This window comes from Pipistrellus kuhlii, unplaced genomic scaffold, assembly GCF_014108245.1.
Source record: "Pipistrellus kuhlii isolate mPipKuh1 unplaced genomic scaffold, mPipKuh1.p scaffold_m20_p_11, whole genome shotgun sequence".
Classification (NCBI taxonomy): Eukaryota; Metazoa; Chordata; class Mammalia; order Chiroptera; family Vespertilionidae; genus Pipistrellus; species Pipistrellus kuhlii.
Genome location: NW_023425416.1, coordinates 3020532 through 3041918, shown reverse-complemented (window position 1 = coordinate 3041918; position 21387 = coordinate 3020532). Strand labels below are relative to the sequence as shown.

Here is a 21387-nt window from a genome sequence, read left to right as displayed (position 1 = left end):
TTTATATGGAACCAAAAAAGACCCCAAATAGCTGCAACAGTCTTAAGAAGAACAAAGAGGGATCCCAATACCAGATGTCAAGTTTTACTACAAAGCCACCATAATCAAAACAGTCTGGTACTGGCACAAGAACAGGCATATAGATCAATGGAACAGAACAGAGACCAGAAATTGACCCAAGCCATTATGTTCAATTCATATTTGACAAAGGAGGCAAGAATATACAAAGGAGTCAAGACAGTCTCTTCAAAAAATGGTGTTGGGAAAATTGTACAGATACATGCAACAAAATGAAACTAGACCACCAATTTACACCATACTCAAAAGTACATTCAAAGTGGATAAAAGATTTAAATGTAAATTACGAAACCATAAAAAGCCTGGAAGAAACTATTGGCAGCAAAATCTCAGACATCTTTGTATTTACCAATACATCTCCTAGGGCAAAGGAAACTAAGGAGAAAATAAACAAATGGGAAGACATCAAAATAAAAAGCTTCTGCACTGCCAAAGGAATCATCAACAGAATGAAAAGAGAGCCCACTATATGGGAGAACATATTTGGCAATGATACATCTGATAAAGGATTAATATCCAAAATATATAAGGAACTCATACAACTTAACAGAAGGAAAACAAACAATGCAATTAAAAATAGGCAAAGGACCTATCAGGCATCCTCAAACTTTTTAAAGTGGGGGCCAGATCACAGTCCCTCAGAGAGCTGGAGGACCGGACTATATGAACTACTAATTCCTACTGTAACACCTCGGCTGCGCTCACTGCCCAAAAAACCTGGCGGGCCGGATCAGACTCCTCTGCGGGCCGCATGTGGCCCGCGGGCCGTAGTTTGAAGACCCCTGATAGACACTTCTCCAAAGTGGACATTCAGATGGCCAAAAGGCATATGAAAAAATGCTCAGTGTCACTGATCATCAGAAAGATTAAAATTAAAATGACAATGAAGTATCTCCTCACAGCTGCCAGAATGGCTATCATCAACAAATAACAAGTGCTGGCAAGGTTGTAGAGAAAAAGGAACCCTGGTACCCTGCTGGTGGGAATGCAGACTGGTACAGCCATTATGGAAACCAGTAAGGAGTGTCTTCACAAAACTAAATATGGAACTGCCATTTGACCCAGTTATCCTACTTCTAGGAATATATCTAGATGACCCGAAATGCCAATCAAAAAGCACAATTTACAACAGCTAAGATCTGGAAACAGCCCAAGTGCCCATCAGTAAATGAGTGGATAAGAAATACCTGGTACATTTACACCAGGGAATACTATGTAGCAGTAAAAAAGGAAGCATCTCTTACCCTTTAAGACAGTATGGAAGGACCAGGAAAGTATTGTGCTAAGCGAAATAAGCCTTTCTGAGAAAGACAAGTGTCACATGATCTTACTCATATGTGTGGAACCTAATGAACAAAATAAACTGATGAACAGAGTGGATCCAGAGACATGAAACAGAGTGCAGACTCTCAGAGGGAAGGTGGGAGAGGGTGGGTGGATGGGAAGTAATCAACCAAGGACCTTGTATGCAAATATGCATGGCTCATGGACACAGACAATGGAGCAGTGAGGGCCTAAGTGGAGGGAGTGTCTTGCAGGACTGGGTCAGTGGGGCAAAATACTTTCAACAATAAAGATTAAAAAAAAAAAAAAAAAAAAAAGAGTGACAACCACAATGATAGGAATTCCAGTTCTGTTCTGAAATTGAAAGATTCTCCACACTGAGCTAGCTAAACTTAAAAGATAGAAATGCTGTCAGGAACATCCATTTACACAACGGCATCAGATATAGCATGTTTTAGTTAGTTGGTTGGGTTGTTGGTTTTGGTTTAGACTTGAAGTCGGGAAGGTCTGCCTGACAGGCTGTTTAAGACCCACAAAATCAATTGGTCTGGCCCTGCCAAAGAATTAGGGGTGATTTAATTACATGTATTAACAAATATAGCTGGCTACTTTTTAAGTTATAATTTTGTATGGCTGGCAAATTACATTATAAATATCCAAATGGCCCTTGGCAGAGAGAAGGTTCCCCACCCTTGGCTTAGAGCCTCCACTAGGCTTGACCTCTTCATTCTCTCTTCATGTCAGTTGAATTTCTTCGAGAAGAAATTATTCACAAAGAAATTGAGATTTCATTGCTATATTAGATTTGTTCTATATATACACAAGATGAACTCTGAATGCTGGCAGTTGGCTGGGTTCACAAGCTGGCTAAGCCACATGTTTCCATATCCCCAAAAGAAAAAGAAAAATGCATGCCTCACTGATATTAGGAATTCAGTGTTGATGAAGCTGTGCAGAGAAGTTGGTATTTTTGGTGGAAATGGCAGTTAGTACAATTTTTCTGGAGGATAATATGACCATATATAACATATATGGGCATGTTATATATGGATAATTATATGTATATTATATATACACGTGTTATATATTATATAACATATATGTTACTAAATACTAAACCCTTTTTACCCTTGAAGAAATTTTATTCCTTGTAATTCATTCTGAGAAAAATAATTAAATACACTTGCAAAGAGTATATGTTCAAGGGTTCATTCTTTCTACCAACAAACCACCAACCATACCCACAAAAATGACAACTTAAATTTCAATAGGAAAGGAGTGTTTAATAAATTAAGTGGTTAAATAAATAAATCCAGAGTCCTGCTATGGATATTATTCAGGTGTTAAAATAATGATGCATTTAATTCATTTATAGTCAAGGAAAAATGTTTATGATTCTGTGGTTAGGTTTTAAATTAGAGTACAGTATGCTATATAATCTTACTTTTACACAAACATTATATTACAAATTGTGTTCATCTATGCATTTATTCAACTGTTTTAAGAATAAATATTGATCACCTACTACGTGCCAGCACTGTTATAGATGTAGGAAAATAATGTTCAAGCCTTAGGAAGCTTACAATCAAGTGGGAGGGAAGGAAAAATACACAAGTAAACTGAAAATGTGTGAATTCAGGTAGTAATACTGTTATGAAGAAAGTCATAGCAGGGTGGAAAGGGCAAGTAGCAGGGTGAGGTGAGTGTCAATTACTTTAGGTAAATGATCAAGAAAGAACACTCTAAACAGGCACAACTGAATATAGGCTTGGTCAATGTCAACTCTGGGAGAACACACCCAAAACAGAGCATGAGCCAAATAAGAGATCAGCAAACCTCTTTATCAAACAAAAAGTGATTTTGATTTTGTAATATTCTGCTTTTATTGTTCAGAAATTTAACAAGGAAATGTAGAAAAGGGGACAGGTTACTAGATCTTATGAATTTAAAATTTACAAATTTTTAAAAAGTTCCTCTTTCCAAGGGGTGGAGAGATTGGGGAAAAATGTGGAGTGGAGTGGGGATGGTAGAAAACATGACCAAAGAGATGGGAGGGTTCAAATAGCATGGATCTTTGAAGGATATGTAATAAGGTGCTTGTAATTTAGTCTATGTGATGGAACCCATTGGACAGTTTTAGGCAGAGAAGTGATATGAAATTATTTGCATTTTAAAGGATCATTCTGGATGCTATGTTAAGAATAATCAGAGAGCCGAAACTGGTTTGGCTCAGTGGATAGAGTGTCAGCCTGCAGACCGAAAGGTCCCAGGTTTGATTCCAATCAAGGGCATGTACCTTGGTTGCAGGCATATCCCCAGTAGGGGGTGTGCAAGAGGCAGCTGATCGATGATTCTCTCTCATCAATGTTTCTAACTCTCTATCCCTCTCTCTTCCTCTCTGTAAAAAAAATCAATAAAATGTAAAAAAAAAAAAAAAGAATAGTCAGAGAGAAAGTCTGAGGCAAAACATATGTAACAGTCTACCTCCAGCTAATGAGATTATGGGTGATGTATATTTCCTTTTAACAATCAGTATGCTTTGAATTCTAGAAAAGAATATATACTACATTTAAACTATGCAGGAAAATATAAAGATTTCTTTGGTTGAGAACATCAAAATGTATCTCAACAACAACAAAAAACTACTATCTATTATGAACTTCAAGTTCACACTTAAATATTTTAAATACAGAAAAAAATGTTAAATATGAAAATAAAGGGAATGTGAAACAGGGTACTTACTTAATATGCGGAGTTTTTGTTTGTTTTTAACCGTATGTTAAAGTTATGTACCTATACAAATACAAGAAAACGTGCTGAATTTAATTCTAAAATAAAATCGTCAATTTAGTGAAAGCAAGACAAGCATCCAGTGTTTGACTTATGAGTGGATGGAGGGAAAGCATTTGCATGTATAGACATCTCCCTTCCCCACAGGAATGCACTCCAAGACCCCCAGTGGATTCTTGCCACCACTATTAGTACCAAACCCTCATATTCTGTGTTTCCTGTACATACATGCCTTTAATAAGTGGAATTTATAAATCAGGCACAGTAAGAGATTAACAAAAATAACTAATAATTAAATACAGCAATTATAAGAATACACATTTGACCCTGGAACAACATGGATTTGAACTGTGCAGGCTCACTTATACGTGTATTTTTCAATAAATATCATTCATGTATTTTCAACCACAGTTGACCCCAGGTAATTGAAACTACAGAAAGCAAAATCATGGGTAAGGAGGGACTACTGCATTGACAATGCAGAATAAGCCAGGACTCCAGCCCTGGTGTTCAGTTTGAGAAGAAGAGTATTGTTACTGGCAGGAATTAAGAATACTTCCCTGATTTTGGAAAAAGTCTCTAAAAATTCCTTCTCACCAGAGTGGACAGCTTTTGTCAAAGAAGAGGAACTATACCCCTGCCTTCTGATAAGGCAGGTTGGCACAACCCATGACAATTAAAAGATTTATTTTATGTTTTGCATATTACTTTCAATTCCTGTGAAGTTAGTCTTATCCTTATTAATATGCATATATGCTTTAATATAGGAATTATTTTGTTGATTACTTAGTTGTGAAATTATTTTATCAATGAGAGCTTCTCTTACCACAATCACCTGACAACCTAAATCACATCCGCTTTTTAGTTTCTATTATAGCACATTGTAATTTTTTGTGTATCTCTATTATTTAGTATATATTATCACATCAGTACATTTAGTGTAATAAGAGACTGCATTCCACTTTAGAGTATAAACTGTCTTTATTCCCAGCACAGCAGCTAGCAAATAACTTTTGAATGAATAAAAGATAACTTTTATCTTTAAATACATTTAAGAAAAACTACCATTCAAGAAAATTGTATCATACTTATCTTCTGGTTTTAAATACTGCCCAGTTTGCAACCCACACCCTCACCTGCAATCTCACCAACATAAAATTGCCCCAGTTTGAAAAGCATTGACTTTGTATTGGAGAGCAATGCCAATAACCCCATCATCCGCTGTTATGACTTGGGATATATTGTAGGCAAAAGGGGAATAAGTGATGATGGAAGGAGACTAAACTTGGTATAGCAAACACACAATACAATATGCAGATAATGTAGAGTTGTACATAATTTTATTAACTAATGTCACCCCAATAAATTCAATAAAAAACAAATATATTGTAAATCATATAAGGAAATACAGTCTAATCAGTAAAAAAATAATATATACACCCAAGAATTAGTATAAGCTTCCATTAAAGATAAGGCATTAGCTCTCTAAAAAAGTAATTGTATGGATGTATACATAGCTGGATAGAGAGTGCACAGATAAATAATAGTAATAATTGCCATGTGTCGAGTATCAAGCTTATTAGGCATATGCTAAGTACTTTACCTCATCTACAATTCACTATAAGCCATTGTAATTTCCAACTCCTTTTATAACTCTGGAACCTAAGACTAGAAATGAGGAATTTTCCCAAGACATACCGCCAGGAAGTTGTAGGGTTAACATCCAAACCCAGGTTCTTCTATCACGTGCCCAAGAGCTTAACTTTAATCTTTACACGTGCCCCTGTATAAATCCTGTCCTGGAATGTGTGCTCAGAGCAAAGAGGGAGTTTGGAATGACTGCAGGCATAGCATTCAATGCCTTTGATTTTCTGATTTCTTTGATGAAGAAGTAACACACAGAGAGCCACTGCAGTTCTTTTGAAAAAGAGCATCCATCATAACACCTGTTCCAACCACCTGTGCAAAGGGGAGGCTACAGAGCTAGCGGCCCAGCCCCTGCTGGTGGAGTTCCAGCCGCTGCTTTAAATTGCATGACAGGTTGCACAAAAATGAGCCTAAACTTGTTCTTGATTGATGTACTTATAACCTACTTCTGGGAACATGAATGAAATGATATGTTCAACCGTTTAATTTATGCTGAAACTTTCATCAGTCATGGAAGTGAGCTCAGAGTTTGGCACAATATCGAAGAACAGCGGTTTACTCTCTAACTTTGTGATGAATGCCTTCTCCGCTTTGGAGTGATTTGGTTCTTTAGAGTAATAACGAGGCCGCCGCTGCCGCTGCTGTTGATGATGGTGCTGATAGCTAAAATTTATTGTACATTTACTAATGCCAGATGCTCCGCCGCTGCTTTGCGATGCATTTTTCATGTGGTCCTCACCATCCTTTGATACAGGCATTATGTTTTCTTTCTCGTTTTGTTTCATTTTTTAATCATTTATAAGTTGCAAACCAGTTTTGACATATTCGATGCCATCCGAAGATGAATGCAGCATGATCCTCAAGGCGTTCACTGCCTGGCGAGTAGGCAGGAGCATGAGCGAATGGCTGAGTCCAACGCGGTTGGGGGTTTGAGTTACTGGGCATCATGTTCCCTCGGTTGTAACTCAGCCATTCTTCACAACCACAGAGCAGGCATCCAAAAGCCAAGCCCTTGTCCCTTCTCGGTTTGAGGCTGTGGTGCTTACTGACACTTCAGTGGCTTGCTTCTGTTTGCTTCCATCTTGCACGTCACTGCCAAGGTGATGATGATAGGTAATATTAGTATATCAATGCCAGATGCTCTGCTGGTACTTCCCCTGTAATCGGATCTTCCCTTTGCTCACCAATAGGAATCTTTAGTGACTTACCATTCCTTTAAAAATTAAAATTAAAAAATTAAAAAAGCTCAAGCTCCTTGCTTTTGGGAGCTCCCTTGTTTAGTTTTCCTCTGGCTGCTGTCCACTGGAGTCAGCTCTTCTGGCACAATGCAGGGCTTGCTGCTGGCCCAGAACCTGGCTGGTCTGTGCTTCCTGTGGTAATGCAGGCCTCAACGCTTATGTGCCCATGTGGAGATGCTGAGCTGAAGTGTGAGCTCTGAGGGCAGGGCTAGGTTATGTTCTTTATTTTATAGTCTCTACAAATTGGGGAGTGCTTTACATAAGGAAAGCACTGAATTAAAACTCAAACATTATTTCTAATGAAATTATAGAAAAGGACTATACTTCTTAAACAATGCAGTGTGTATTTGCTGTGTATATTAAGCCTCTGCTTATTAGTACCCTGCTTTGTTCCCACAGGAAAATGCCTCCAAGCAACTGACAATAAGATAGAAAGGATGTGTGCCTACTTAAGGGTTATCCCTGAAAGACAGATTGATTCTCCGTTAGTCTCTCTTTTTCTCTACAGCAATGTGACCCGGTGTAAGGGTGAAATCGAGACTCATGATGAACGTGGCTTTGGTGGTTTGAGACTCTCTCAAGGAAAGCTGAGCTTTCTTTATAAAGTTGAAGATCAGCTATTTTTCTGAACATGGCACAGTCACCTAGTAAATCCCAGAAGCCCGGGGTTAAAGGCACCTTTCAGACCCTCATTTGTAATCGCCACAGATAAGAGAGAGGGCTTTCCAGCTGATAATTTCACTAACTTGGTTCTTCTCAGGGAGAGTAGTTTTTTGCAGAATTATGCACCCACCTCTGAAGTTTCTCATGGCTTCCAAATGTATTCACTAGTGGGACTTTTATTAAAATTCTGTAACTAATGACATTATACCTTGTGTGGTTCAGACTAGGAAGAACTAAGCATAATATAAACTGCCTTCTTGCCTGAATTATTTTTAAATTAACTTAATTTTACAAGAAACCAAATGTATTTCTTTTTCCACAAGTGTGTTGAGGTGAAATTTATTTTCCACAGTAATAGAGAAGAGAGCGCTCATTCAACCACTCAGCAGTCAATAAATGCTGTTAATTCTGTGAACCCTGGACACAAAACTAGGATGAACGAGCCTCAGAAGAATGAAACCAGGAGCGCTGTGGTCTGGCCCGCCTGGGTGCTAGTGTTGACAGCACTTCCTCCCTGTCAGCTGGGACACGGTTTCAGCTTCCTCGCCTGCAGAATGGATTCAGAGTATTCCCCACTTTCGGAGGTTGCTGTGAAGACTGAAATGATTCTTTTAAAACACCTAACACAGAAACATATAAAAAGATTACAAAAAGCCAGTTATCATTTTTATTATAATTCAAGGCAGCTAAGACTTTTTAATATTAAAGTTTTATTATGATAAATATATTCATAAGAAAAATATTACAAAAATGGTTAAAGACCATGAATATTAGCTCCTTTTTGTTAACCAAAGATTTTATGTAGCTTCCAGTTTGAGCGAAGAGGAGGAATTTTGAAATTCTCTCTTTGTGAAGCTTTTTAGAGACAGTGCAGGGTATACGAGTTATGAAAATAACTAGGATTGAAGACCACAGCTTGACCTGGAGCATGATGAGACACATTCAAATGACCCTACCATGAACAAATCAGACATGAAAGTGTCGAAGGCATCTTGAGGGAAACCAGAATGAGCTGAATGCTGGCAGGCCAGAGGCAGGGCCAAAGCAGTGCTCTGTGCAGAGCAAGGTAAGGGGGTTTTGGAGTGAACGGCAGGCCTGCAGGCGTTTTTCCTCTTAGAAAGCCCTTTCTTCCCCCCAGAGCCAGGAGGTCTCCACAGTCTTAAGGTGAAGGGGATATGTGTGCTTTGCGTATTCTTTTCCCATGGTCTACGTTCTCAGTGAGAAGATATGTGTGCTTCAGAGAAAGAGGAGCAGTTTGGTTAGCTTGCAACGAAGCAGGTCAGCTCAGAGGGGGCAGAGGGCAGCCTGGAAGGGAGCAGGGCCCTGCAAGCAGGCGGGCAGCCTCTGACCAGTGTCCCTGCGCCTCTGCAGGGAGGAGGTGACGAAGGCTCCCCAAGGTGCTTGGAGAGGCAGTAAGATCAGGGGGTTTTGTTCTCCATGGCGAGGATGCAGGGCAGGGATGCTGACATATCAGGTGAGCTTTCCGTGGGCACCGTGAAGGTGACAGCCTGTGTGACCCAACGCAGCGAGGGGGGCTCAGATGTGGGCGCTCGGGAACACTACCGGCAGGAATTCTAGCTGTACCTGGGGATTGGGCCTAAACTGGCAGTCAGACATCCCTTTCATAATCCTAGACCACTGGCTCTTAACCATTCACCTGCTGGTTGGCCTGATAGCCCCTCACTGCCTCCCCTGCAGGCCTGGTTGCCCCCAAATGCCCCCCCTGCCTGCCTGATCACCTGATCATCCCTAACTGCCTATGCCTGCTGGCCTGATTGCCCTCAACTTCCCCCCCCCACCAGCCTGGTTGCCCCCTAATGCCCCCCCTGCCCGCCCGATCACCCCAAGCAGCCTCCTGCTCAGTCATTTGGTCACTCCTTGCTAACCCCCCTCCCGGCCAGGTCAACCCACACAGCCTGTCCAGTTGTGATGGTCTTAGGCTTTTATATAGATAGATTGTCACCTTGTAAGTCACACCAATAAGAACTCTTTCCCCATGACCAGGTCATCCCTGAGCCTTGTCCTGATGCAGGGGGTCCTGAATTCACATCCTGCTGTTGCTCGAGTTTCCCAGAAACACGCAGTGGATGTGGGTGAATAGGGTTGTTAGGCGGGTCTGACTTCCTGGACTGCCATGTCTAATGGGTCACATTTTACATGGTTTGGGTCTAACCCACAGATAAAGCATAAATCAAATACAAACAAACTACCCTTGGAAAGAGCCCTAGCTTTCCATGTAAGAGAGTAGACAGGTGATCCTGCAGCGATTTTCACCCAAAGACTGAGGAAGCCTGGACTCGGAGAAAGGGAGACTGAAGGAGGGGACCGGAGTGCTTGCAGGGAGGAGGACGCAGCCACAGCGGGAGATGATGACCTTAGGGAGAGGGGTCAAGTGCCTGGTCCTCCCTGCAGGCTCTTCTCTGCTCATCCTATTACTGCTCTGCAACCTTAACAGAGGGCCTGGTTTCTCTGTTTTTGTGAAAAGGAAGCGTCATGATGGAGATTCCCAAGCGAGGAGTGAGTAGTGACGGTTAGGCCCCTGCCCAAAAGAGCCAGGCCAAGAGATGTTATGAGAGTTTAAGAAATGTTATTATACTCTCTCACGGTGGGCGGAGACCAGGGTGTGGTGTCAGTGGGCAGAGGAGGGGGAGCAGGATACTGTGTCTCTTCTAAGGTCCCTCAGAGTAGCCAGTGAGACCAGGTGCAGGTGGGGGCCATGTGTGGATGGTCACTGGAAACTGGGTGAGGCCGTTTCCTGGAAGCCCAGCCCCCTTCATCGGAAAACCTACAATGAGAATAACAGGAAAACCCCGGGGAGGGGCAAGAATGTGCCTCACAGGGATGATGTAAAGCACTACACTTCAGTCCTGCAAATCAGCCAGTCAGATTTTTAGAAGATTTTGAATGGAAAAGCTAAGCAGGCCCTGGCCAGTTTGGCTCAGTGGAGACACCATTGGCCCGTGGACTCTAGGGTCCTGGGTTTGATTCTGGTCAAGGGCACATGCCTGGGTTGTGGGCTTGATTCCCAATGAGGAGCATGCAGGAGGCAGCCAGTCAATGGTTCTCTCTCATCATTGATTCACTGATGTTTCTATCTCTCTCTTCCTCTCCCTTCCTTTCTGAAATCAATATATATATATATATATATATATATATATATATATATATATATATGTATATAGTGTGTGTGTGTGTGTGTGTGTGTGTGTGTGTGTGTGTTTTAAAGAAAGGAAGAAAAGCTGAGCAGGATTTGGGACAGCCAGCACCTCGGGGAGCTAAGAAAAACGTGGAGCTTCCTCACTTGTGCTGAGTGATCAGCCAGCGCTTGTGTAAACCTCATCATCTAAAAGAGTGGGCTGTCAACATCCCCTACATCCCTGCCAGCTTCCCCCTGGGCCCACCAGGATGTGGCTGGGAATGCAGGGCTGTTCCATCAGGGACTCAGCTTTTGAAAGTTTCACCCACATCAAGTCAAACATCCTCAATGGAAAACACAGCCTGCATCAAACATACTTTTGACAGTAAACAATATTTTCACTTATTATTACTCCTTTTTCTGCAGGTTTTCTTTTGTACTTTCTGTCTATTCATTTTTTCCTTTTCATAGGCTGTTAAAATTCTCACAGGCCCTAGGCCTGGGAATAAACCCTAAAGCTGGATGAATAAACTGGTCTTTCTGGGGGAAAAAGTGGCTGTCATTCTGAACAGCAATGAGCAATTTGTCCCCTTCACTAGAAAGAAATAGTACACAATTTTGATTTTACAAAAAAAATAACAAGATAAAACTTCTTCCAAAAATTAAGTTTTTCCAGTCCATATCATCTCATCATACTGGGGAATTTTTGACAAAATGCTGTTTAATGAAACCATAATTATATTTGCATTGTAAGGCATAAATTTAAATCTTATCTTCTAAATAGAGTATTGTTAGCCAGCTGTGGAAGGGTAAGGAAGACCTGGTTGCTTCAGAGAGCACTACATCTGCCAGCGAGCCCCAGCAGTGCCCAGGCTGTCTGAGTGAATTGCAAACACTTGTTTCCTGTTTTTGAACAGCCTCCATAGTGATTGGGAAATGGTGGTGTGAGATGGAGCCTTGTCTTGAGGGAGAAGAATGTAAGACACTCCCCGATAATTCCGGATGGATGTGCGCTACAGGCAATAAAATTAAGACCACAAGAGTAAGTTCATTAATTTCAAATGTCTCATGCATGTTACTAAAGATACTGTTTTCCTTTGTGTGTACAAATATCATCCAGAGAAGGTTTGAACAGGGGAGCGGGGGAAACCTTTTCCTCAACAGAAACTATGCTTTACCGTTCTGACTAGTGTCCAGCCATCAGCAAGAAGCTACAGATTGAACTTAACTTTTCTATACTGAACAGTTTAGTGTTTCTGCTACTGGCTCATAAATAAAGTTAGGTTGCAGTGAGGTCGTTATTTGGACAATTCATCCAACATCTATGGTGCTCAGATAATGAAATGAGGATGTTTAATTTGTCCACATAGTTTGTTGAAAAGGTCTACATTTAAGTACATATTGTTTAAAGGAATTCTATGATGATTTTATAGGGAAATGAAAGGTTTTTGTGATGTGAATAATCATTCCTTGATCTCTCCAGTTAAATCAGAAGTTATCTTCAAAATATGTGACAACCTGTGTTGAGGGGCTTACTCCACCGGTGAGAATCGGTGTCACGATGCGGGAGCAGGAGGAAGAGGCCCAGGAGGCCAGCTGTTGACCTTCTATAACCTGGACCAGAAGAAGATCTGGGTGTCCTGAAAGGAGTGAGGGGAGGGTGGGTACTCAAAACATTTAAGGTAGCATCTATTTATTTACAGTACAAAGGAACGTTACTATTTTAACAGCCATGGTCACATATATCTGTACCATGTGGATATCAGCCCTGGTAGTTAGATGTTTGTGTATTTTATGCATTGGATACTTTTTAAAGGAAACTCCACCAATTACAAATCCCAAGATGCTGACCTTGTAATCTTCCAAAAGGGTGACTCAAATTTTGAAAAGCATCTCTGATTCTAATTCCCATATTATGAGTTTACCTGATCTTTCTTCTCAGCATTATCTTTTCAAAAAATAAAATTGGTTCTTGCAGCTTTGTGATGCAGAAAACAAAAGTAATTCTACCTGATGCTATTTTAAACACATTTTTTTTCATATATAAAATAAGTGGAGATGCTTTGCCTGTCAAATTTGGTTGCCTGGACTGATCACATTAGCTAGTAAATGGCCATACCTCCCTGGCTTGCAGCCAGGAGATATTTCTGAACCATCTTAGCTTTTTGACATACATTTCTGAGCACCAAAAAGCTCAGTTTGAATTCTTGTATTTCACGTCAGTGAAACACCTACAGAAAGAAACCCGGTTCATGCAAATTATCTGTGGAAGCCATTTTAATTACCTGGTGGAGAGGTCTTTCAGGGTTTCCTTTGGTTACATTTTGCCTAAAAAAAAATTATTTTACCAAATAATTTGAAGATGTCCTTACAGGTTAGTGTTAAGCTACTCTGCATATGGCCAGTGTAATTCCAGAATTATGACCATTATTTTTTAACACTTAAAAATAATGGTCATAAACCATTTAAAAAATAAGCCATTATTTTTTAAATGTTGCTGGTATACAGTGGTGGCAAAAAGGAGGTTTACAGTTGTGAGTACACAAAACACAGAGTTTATTCTTGTATTATTATTTATTAATTATTGTGTTCATTGTTTTTATTACAACTGTAAACCTACCTTTGCCCACCCTGTATTTTCTGCAAATCTCTAGTCCCTATCCCAAATGATAACAGGTGACCCTTTACTGAAGCTAAGCCCTGCTCTCATGATGCCTCCAGACTTGGAACTCAGGAAAAGAACAATAATGCAAGTCAAGTTATTTCAGGATTTAAATATGGGAAATTCTAAGAGTGCCAAGTAGGAGACTCTTTGGAAGCTAGAACGTGAACAACAAACAAAACAGAACTTGTGAATGCCACCTTGCTGTGCCCACTTCTGCAGATTATGTTGGAGAAGCACCAGGCATGTTGTAAATACATCCTAGACATTCCGGGCATCAGGGTACAAAGCACAGAATCTTCACGGTAACAATGGAGGCTGGAGCGCGCTGTGCCTGCTCCCGTCTGGGTGGGCGCAGTGCAGCCAGACAGCGGAATGTACTGGAGAAACAGCTGACCTCGCCATGGCTTTGAAAGCAGAGTCACGACATGAATCCATCTCCAGTGAGGAAATAAAATGCTGTTCTGCAGCCCTGTGAGTGGCACGCCACTAAGCCACTCAGCTCAGAATTCTCAGGTCTGTCTGGAGACAAGGAAAAAGAAGACACTAATAAAAGGCTGCACATTTTTTTCATTTATTTTAAAGAGAAAGGGAGAGGGAGAGAGAGACAGAAGATCAGCGATGAGTGAATCACTGTTTGGCTGCCTTCCACATGTCCCCCACTGTGGATCGAGCCCACAACCTGGGCATGTGCCCTGTCCAGGAATCTGTGACCTCCTGGTTCTTAGGGTAGATACTCAACCACTAAGCCACGCCAGCCAGGCAAGACTGCACTTTTAAACATTGAGAGGATTAAGACATTACTACTGAGTCACAGTTTCTCTCCCTTCCTGATCAAGAAATTCACAATGAAAAACAACACTTTTAAACACAAAAGCACCGGGTAAGCAGGAGCTCTCCATTCTGTCTAAATGCCATGCCAACAAGAGTCTTCAGATCATCTGCTCTGGAAATAGGTTTTGTACCAATTTTTCTAGTGGGTATTGTTCCCCATTAGAGAATGATATGTCCACAGACTTCAGGTATGGACTCTAGCAAGCTAGCTTTTGAAAGAGGTAAATTCACAGATGTACTTTAATTTGAATCATGTGTTTTATTTTCTGTTGTTAACTAAGAAGTGATCTTTAGTACAAAAAAATTAGTCAAGTTTTCATTAAACTGAAAAGGAAAACAAAGAAAAATCACCATTTTTATTCTTATGTGTAGGACTGGTTCAAAAAGGGTGCTCTTATGGGGGAAAAAATGAAGAAACATACCCAAATTGTTAATGATAACTGATAGTTTACTTTATATGTAATTTTAAAAAGTAACTCCAATGTAAAGATATCTGCAAAAAAGATTGCTGGCACCTCATTGTTTTTTCCTACATAGTTTTATTTTGGTCAGTCTTCCTATTAGAGGGTTTACTTCCCAAATAAGCATCTAAGTCAAAATTCTCAGCAGTATTTTAAATGCAGATAGATGCTTCAGAGTGTAATCTAATGTATATGTTTATGATGATTCTTTTTTAAAAGGGTAGAGAGTAGAAATTCACTGTTTCATTTAAACCCCTAGACCAGTGGTCAGCAAACTCATTAGTCAACAGAGCCAAATACTAACAGTACAATGATTGAAATTTCTTTTGAGAGCCAAATTTTTTAAACTTAAACTTCTTCTAACACCACTTCTTCAAAATAGAGTCACCCAGACTGTGGTATTTTGTGGAAGAGCCACCTCAAGGGGCCAAAGAGCTGCTTGTGGCTCCAGAGCCCCAGTGTGCTGACTATGGCCCTAGACCCCTGATTGAGAATAGCCTGGATAACAGGCCAGAAGCTAAAGGAAACCTTGGGGAAATTAGATCAGGGTGACAATATAATGCAGAAAGAAGATGGGTAGAATTAGGTAAGGGAGTTGCTGTTGGGAGATTTGAAAGAATAAATCTTAAGGAAGAGGAAGCTCCCTGAGTGAATGCCGCCTATAGATAGCGTCCAGTAGAAGAAGGCTGGTGACAGACAAACTCCTCAAGAGGCGGGTGGAGTCTCAGGGTAGAATTTTAACCCTGTCTCTGCTTGACAATTGCTTAACTTGTTGGTAGTTTACTTAATATTTAAGTAGAATACTCAACTTAAATATTAACTAGAGATTTTTCCTATGGTTTCTGGCTTATTTCTTTTCTTTAAATTCATATATCAAAATATAAGTTTGAAAGTTGGAAAGGCAATAGCTCATACATTGAGGAACAAATCTCTATGCTGTGTATGCAGAAACAATGGCTTAATTTAGAAAGACAGACCTCTCCATGGAGGAAATAAGTTGTTTGGCAATGCTGCAATAATTCACAGGTGAAGAGTGAGCACTGGGTGTTTGGGGATAGAAAAGGGAAGGAAAAGAAATGGGGAGAAAATCAAAGTCACTTGGAAAGAAAAATAAGCAGATTAGAACAGCAAAATATAATCTGGCATAATACCTGGGAAAGTGTCATGCAACTTTGGGCTTCCTACAATCCCATATGCTAATGTCTTTCAAACAGTGAGAAAATCAATCTAGAGCACAAAGCAGAATCAAATTTCCTCTCCTAAAGGGGCAAGTGAACAGAACTCAGATTGCACACCTAACTACAATCACCATCTGGCCAAATGCCTGTTTTATGTGATCAGCCCAACACAAATCTGGCCCATCCTCCTAATGGTGACTCTCCCACGGCATGCAGAGCTCCATGATGTTTGTTATATTATTGAGAAGATAAAGTAGTAGCTTTGATGTAGTTCATCTTCCTCACTCAGAATTCCACCTGGTCTGAAATGCTCTGAGTGCCTTTACAATCCTGATCTCCATTTCATTTTGTATTAAATGTTTTAAAATTGAAGTATCAAAAGAAGGGGGAGAAAGGAGAGAGAGAGAGAGAGAGAGAGAGAGAGAGAGAGAGAGAGAGAGAGAGAGAGAGAGAGAGAGAGAGAGATGTTTGGAAATTGCAGAAAGGAAAAATGAACCAACTCATCCTAACACAGTATCCCAATAACCCCTAGGTCCAAGTGAACTCATTCATTTCTTTAGCCAATAAGTATATTTAAGCCTCCACTATCTGAAGTTTGTGTATAACGGTCTTGAGGATGTAATGGTGGACATGGCAGAGCCCCTGGTCTTCCATGGAGGATAGGACCAAGTTTGGGTGGTGGAGGTAAGGGTGATGGGTTTGTAAAAAAACAAACAAAAAGACTATTTTGGTGAATGTCACTTTCTCTCTCCTTTGATTTAAAAAAAAAAAAAAAAAGACAGTGAAAACAGAAAGTGATAAATGACCCCTGAATGTAGGAAACCAAGCTTTGGGAGGATCTTTTATTTCTATGGAGAAGATGAGAAAAATAAATGTGTGATTTCTTATAGATTTCACATTTGAATACAGTCTTTTATTACTATCCCTATCTAACTCAAATCTTCAAGTGTACTCCCAAATATACTCCCTGTACTCAGACACTAGATTTCTAATACTATAGAGAATTAAGAGATGATGAAGAAAAATATATTATGTCTTAGAACCTTGACAATGACTTCATCTTATGCCGGCCCTCTACACTTCCAACAGGCCTACATGACAAGGACAATGACCTACTCAGTTCAAATTCTGATCAGACACAGATTGACTGCACAGGGTGCAGAGTCCAGTCCAAAACGGGAACATAGGGCCCCTTTTCTAAAATTAATAATTTCAAGATGGCAGCAGAGGTCATCAAACCAAATGCAGAGCAAGCCCTTTCAGCACAGGGCTCTGCGTTACTTCGCAGCCTCACGGCCATGAAGCCAGGCCTGGCTCAGAGAGTCTGTCTCCTTAGCTGTGGCAAAATCAATTTTATAAATTAGTTTTTGAAAAAACGGTGGCTTGTCAATGTACTGGGATCACCATTTGAGAACTACTGCTCTAAACATTAACATTTTGTACATCAGATCACCTGAAAGAATCGACCTCCTAAAAACTCAAGTTGTTCTAAATCTTCTGCTCTGTCACCTTTCTTTGTATCTTCATTTTGTTCTTTTCTTCCTGAAATGTCTGTCTTTCTTTGGTTTCAGATTCACCCAAGAACCTAACAGAAGCATTTGTTATAATAATAAAGGAAAACTGACTCTGTGGAAAATACATTTTAAGAATTTAAAACATCTAGCACATTACAAGCCAAATGGATTTCTTACTTGCACTTTGGCTACCAGATAATCACAGTGCTTTTACTGCGTGTCATGAAGGATCCTGGAATGGGAAGACCTGGAGATTTGGCCAACATCATGGAAAGTGGGTTCCAGAAAAAAAAAAAAAAAAAAAAAGGTTTTCTCAATGAAAATTATGGGGATTAAGAAAAATGAGCAACTGTCTTCTAATATGGATCTATAGTTACTTTGTACCATTTGAAATATATGTATATATATAATATTTTGAAATATTATATATTCTCTTCAAGAAATGAACAGTGCCACAGTTTGAGACAGCTGGTATATCACCTTGAGTTTTAGATGCTTTGCTTTGTTGCTTTTTGTTGTCATTTCTTTTCTGTTGGCGAGGAAGGTGTGCCCTTTTGAGAGGTCAGCAGGGCACTCACACTGCAAGGCCAGCTCCCCGTGGACTCCTGGAATCTGAGGCATCATGATACTGAATCAAGAGCTTCCTTCTGTTCGTACCAGATGCCCAAGGAAGCACGTGTCCTGCTTTACTGCTTTCTGCTCTGTGCAATAGTAGCATGCAAGCTTGGCTTACATAACCATACTTTATATTCAATTGATATATAATAACAGTTTTATCCTCTTCCAGGAAAATATTTTTAGAATACTAGCTTTTACACAGATAGAAAGAAAAGATGCTGAGGTTGCTGCTCCTCCACGCTGTTCTGACTGGAGGAGCTGTGGTGGAATCTGGATCCCTGTATCAGTAAGTCCTGTAAATACAGTGTCCTGAGGCTTTGTACAGCTGTCCTAGACTGCAGAAATGCCCTCGATTAAGTCCAAAGTCTAGCATCATTAAGTATACAGTGCTCTAGCAACAAGTCTCATCATGGCATCTTTTTTCTATGTTTGATTTGCTTTTTCTAAGAGTATTCAGGTCTCTCTGGTTAGATAGGATGACCATGAAAACAATTGGGTTTCAGAATAATCTATGTGACCAAATGTTGGACAACCCTATTAAATTATAAATAATTTCTTTCTAAACCTACTTGTCCTCTTTATTTGCCATTTAATTTTCCTGAATCCATTTCAACCAAATCCAGACAACATGCCACTTAGAGACTTGAAGTCGGTCAGAATTTTTCCCATGAAAATTGTCAGCCATAAAAGCCATGCTTTCCAACCCTAACATTGGAAAAACCAGAATCGCATTATTATAATGGCAGTGTCTTCAGCCAGCAAGATTAAAAGTCAAATACCATTTGGGGCTTTCCAAGTGAGCAATTGAATGGTACATATGGGTCTCACTCCAAAAAAAGCAATTATTGCCCATCAGAGTTACTCAGCTAATGCTTATATGAAGGAAAAACTATTTAAGTTCTAGTTTACAGGGTTAGCATTATAGTACTTATCATACACATATGGTATTACTTACCATATACATATGCAAGTATATCTGGTTTTTTCTCCAAAGCCTTTTCTACAATGCATGTTGTGAGAGCCTCGTATTAGATCAGCAGCACAGTGGGTCCCCTCATCCGGATGTTTTAAGGTTGAACCTCAGGTTAAATGCAGAAGCTCCTTCATCTCTGCCATGTAGCTTGAGATCTGATTGAATGTGTAAACATTCTAACTAGACAGGTTGATTCTACACCTTGAATGCTTACAAAATCGTCCAAAAATGCAAATGAAATCTTCGTTGCAAATTTTAAGTTTTCCAATTGCTTTCACAAATATTTTTCAGAAGGTAGGATAAAACTGATACAAGAAAATAAGAATTATTTGTATTTAAGTACCAAGTAAAATAGTAAAAATTGACTTTCAGCTGGACACTTTAAAGTATAAATTGAAACTGAAAACTCCAAGAATTGTCTAGAGCACAGACATTCCAAAAAATTACATAATCAAATGTACTTTGGGAAAACTGTACACAATACAAAATAGACATGTTTACTGAGGGAATTTTCAGAGCCTGTAATGCACAGAAGACATTTTGTGTCCTCAGGAAAGTGTGGACCAGAGGAGCCAAGCACAAATCTTCCAGAAGTGCCGAGTGGCCACTTGATGAATGGAGAGCTCATTTTCTGCCTAATGAGAAGCTACAAGAAATTATTTCTGTGTGAGGCTAGATTAGCTGTATTATCATGGCTTTAATTTTTCAAGAGAACTATCAATGTGAATTTTTACATAAAATCTCTTAACCTTCTTAAGTAAGATTAACTGCTCCACCATGAAGAATATTTCTACTAAATAAAAACTCTGCAAGCTTTATTATTACCCTGAAACCCCTGATCAATTGGCCTTTCCTATGCTATCAGTTTCCTGGAATGCCCTTATAGAAGTGTTGGTCCTGAATGAGCATCCAAGGAGAAGGAAAAAGACTGTTCTTTTCTCTATGGCCTCACTCATACAGACCCTCCTAAAAACTTACAATTCACGGCGTTCGAAGCTTTTCCTATTCTGTAACCAGAGCCTGTAAGTCAATCTAGAGGTCCAGGACTGTTAGCTCATTTCCTGTTGGTCACTTGTGCAGTGTCACCCTTGGAAAGACCTTCAAGAAGGGAGAAGCATAAAAAAGAGCACAGCAGGATCAGGCAACCATCCAATAAAACAATTCAAATATAACTGTCATCAAATTCAATTCAGATTTACCCAAGTTTCTTACACAAATGTGTGAACCATCAACTTGTGTTTAAATTTAACTTGCGTCAGTTTAGGGAATTCAGTAGCTACCATCTGCCTATTGAATCTGAACATTTATGGTTTAAAAATAAAGAGCTCAGTGTGGTATGACTGATGTTGATGGTGAGCTTGTGCATCAACTACTATGAATAATGTTCTGGCAAAATTAGAGCAAATGCAAAGGGTTTCACCCAGAGCCCTTCTCTTGGGTAAAAGGAAAAGATGGCTTATTTTCATAAGACAAAGACTTTGAGTAAGATAAAGGTTATTTTTTTACTTTTGTGTGTGATTAGATTTATGTATTAATGGACTTGGCAAGCACGTTGGGAAGTTTTACTGCTTGGCTTTTTTCCGTGATAGAAGGATGAAGAATGTTTTCACTGCTACACAATTCAACATCTTTTTCTGATCAAATCTAATGTAACTTTCAGAAAGCAATATGGTGATTTTATAGTGCAGTATATTACACCACCTTGCCATTGTCACTGGTGGATTAAGTTATGGAAGTTATAAAAAAATGTTTATATGATGATGCACATCCCTCACCTTCCTGGCATATGCACTCCTTCCTGGAAAGTTAAATATCATGTCAAAATCTGAGTTTCTATTTCAGTTCACAGCACTGTTTCGGGATCTCTTAGGGTCTGATGGATAAAGAAGTGTTTCATGTCTCCTTTTGTGAGCTTCCAACCTTCTAAATAAATGAGTTATTAGTGTCTAGAAAATCCTAGGTCTCAAACCACATCCATCTAGTTTATAAATATCAGAAATCAGGAGAAAAGACACTACTAAGGAATGTGGGGACTTGGGACTAGTATCTGATCCTAGCAGCCATGGGCACACGCAAAAGTGAAGAACAGAATCATGTTCACTCTTCAAGTGAAAGGGGGGCTATTAGTTGCATGCTAGGAATGGGGTTGAGAGGCCAGGACTTTTTCCTCATAGGCGATCTCAGGGGAATATCACTGGATGCTGTGGCATACTCACCTCAGTGGCACACTGGTGGTTCTCATTTATTTTACTTACCCGTATTTTCCGGTGTATAAGACGACCCCCTAATTTTACAGTTAAAACATAGGTTT

At 39.8% G+C, this 21387-nt stretch overlaps 1 protein-coding gene across 2 annotated transcripts in view; it reads left to right on the top strand.

The window, feature by feature from the left end:
- TAFA1 (TAFA chemokine like family member 1) overlaps window positions 1-21030 on the top strand; it is a 487078-nt gene extending 466048 nt beyond the window's left edge. For both annotated transcript variants that reach the window (XM_036430578.2, XM_036430577.2), the window contains exons 4-5: window positions 11754-11878; window positions 17543-21030. In XM_036430578.2, the coding sequence (XP_036286471.1) occupies window positions 11754-11878; window positions 17543-17560 (143 nt within the window). In that variant the 3' untranslated portion in view covers window positions 17561-21030. The remainder of the gene's footprint in view (window positions 1-11753; window positions 11879-17542) is intronic.
- Window positions 21031-21387: the final 357 nt, after the last annotated feature.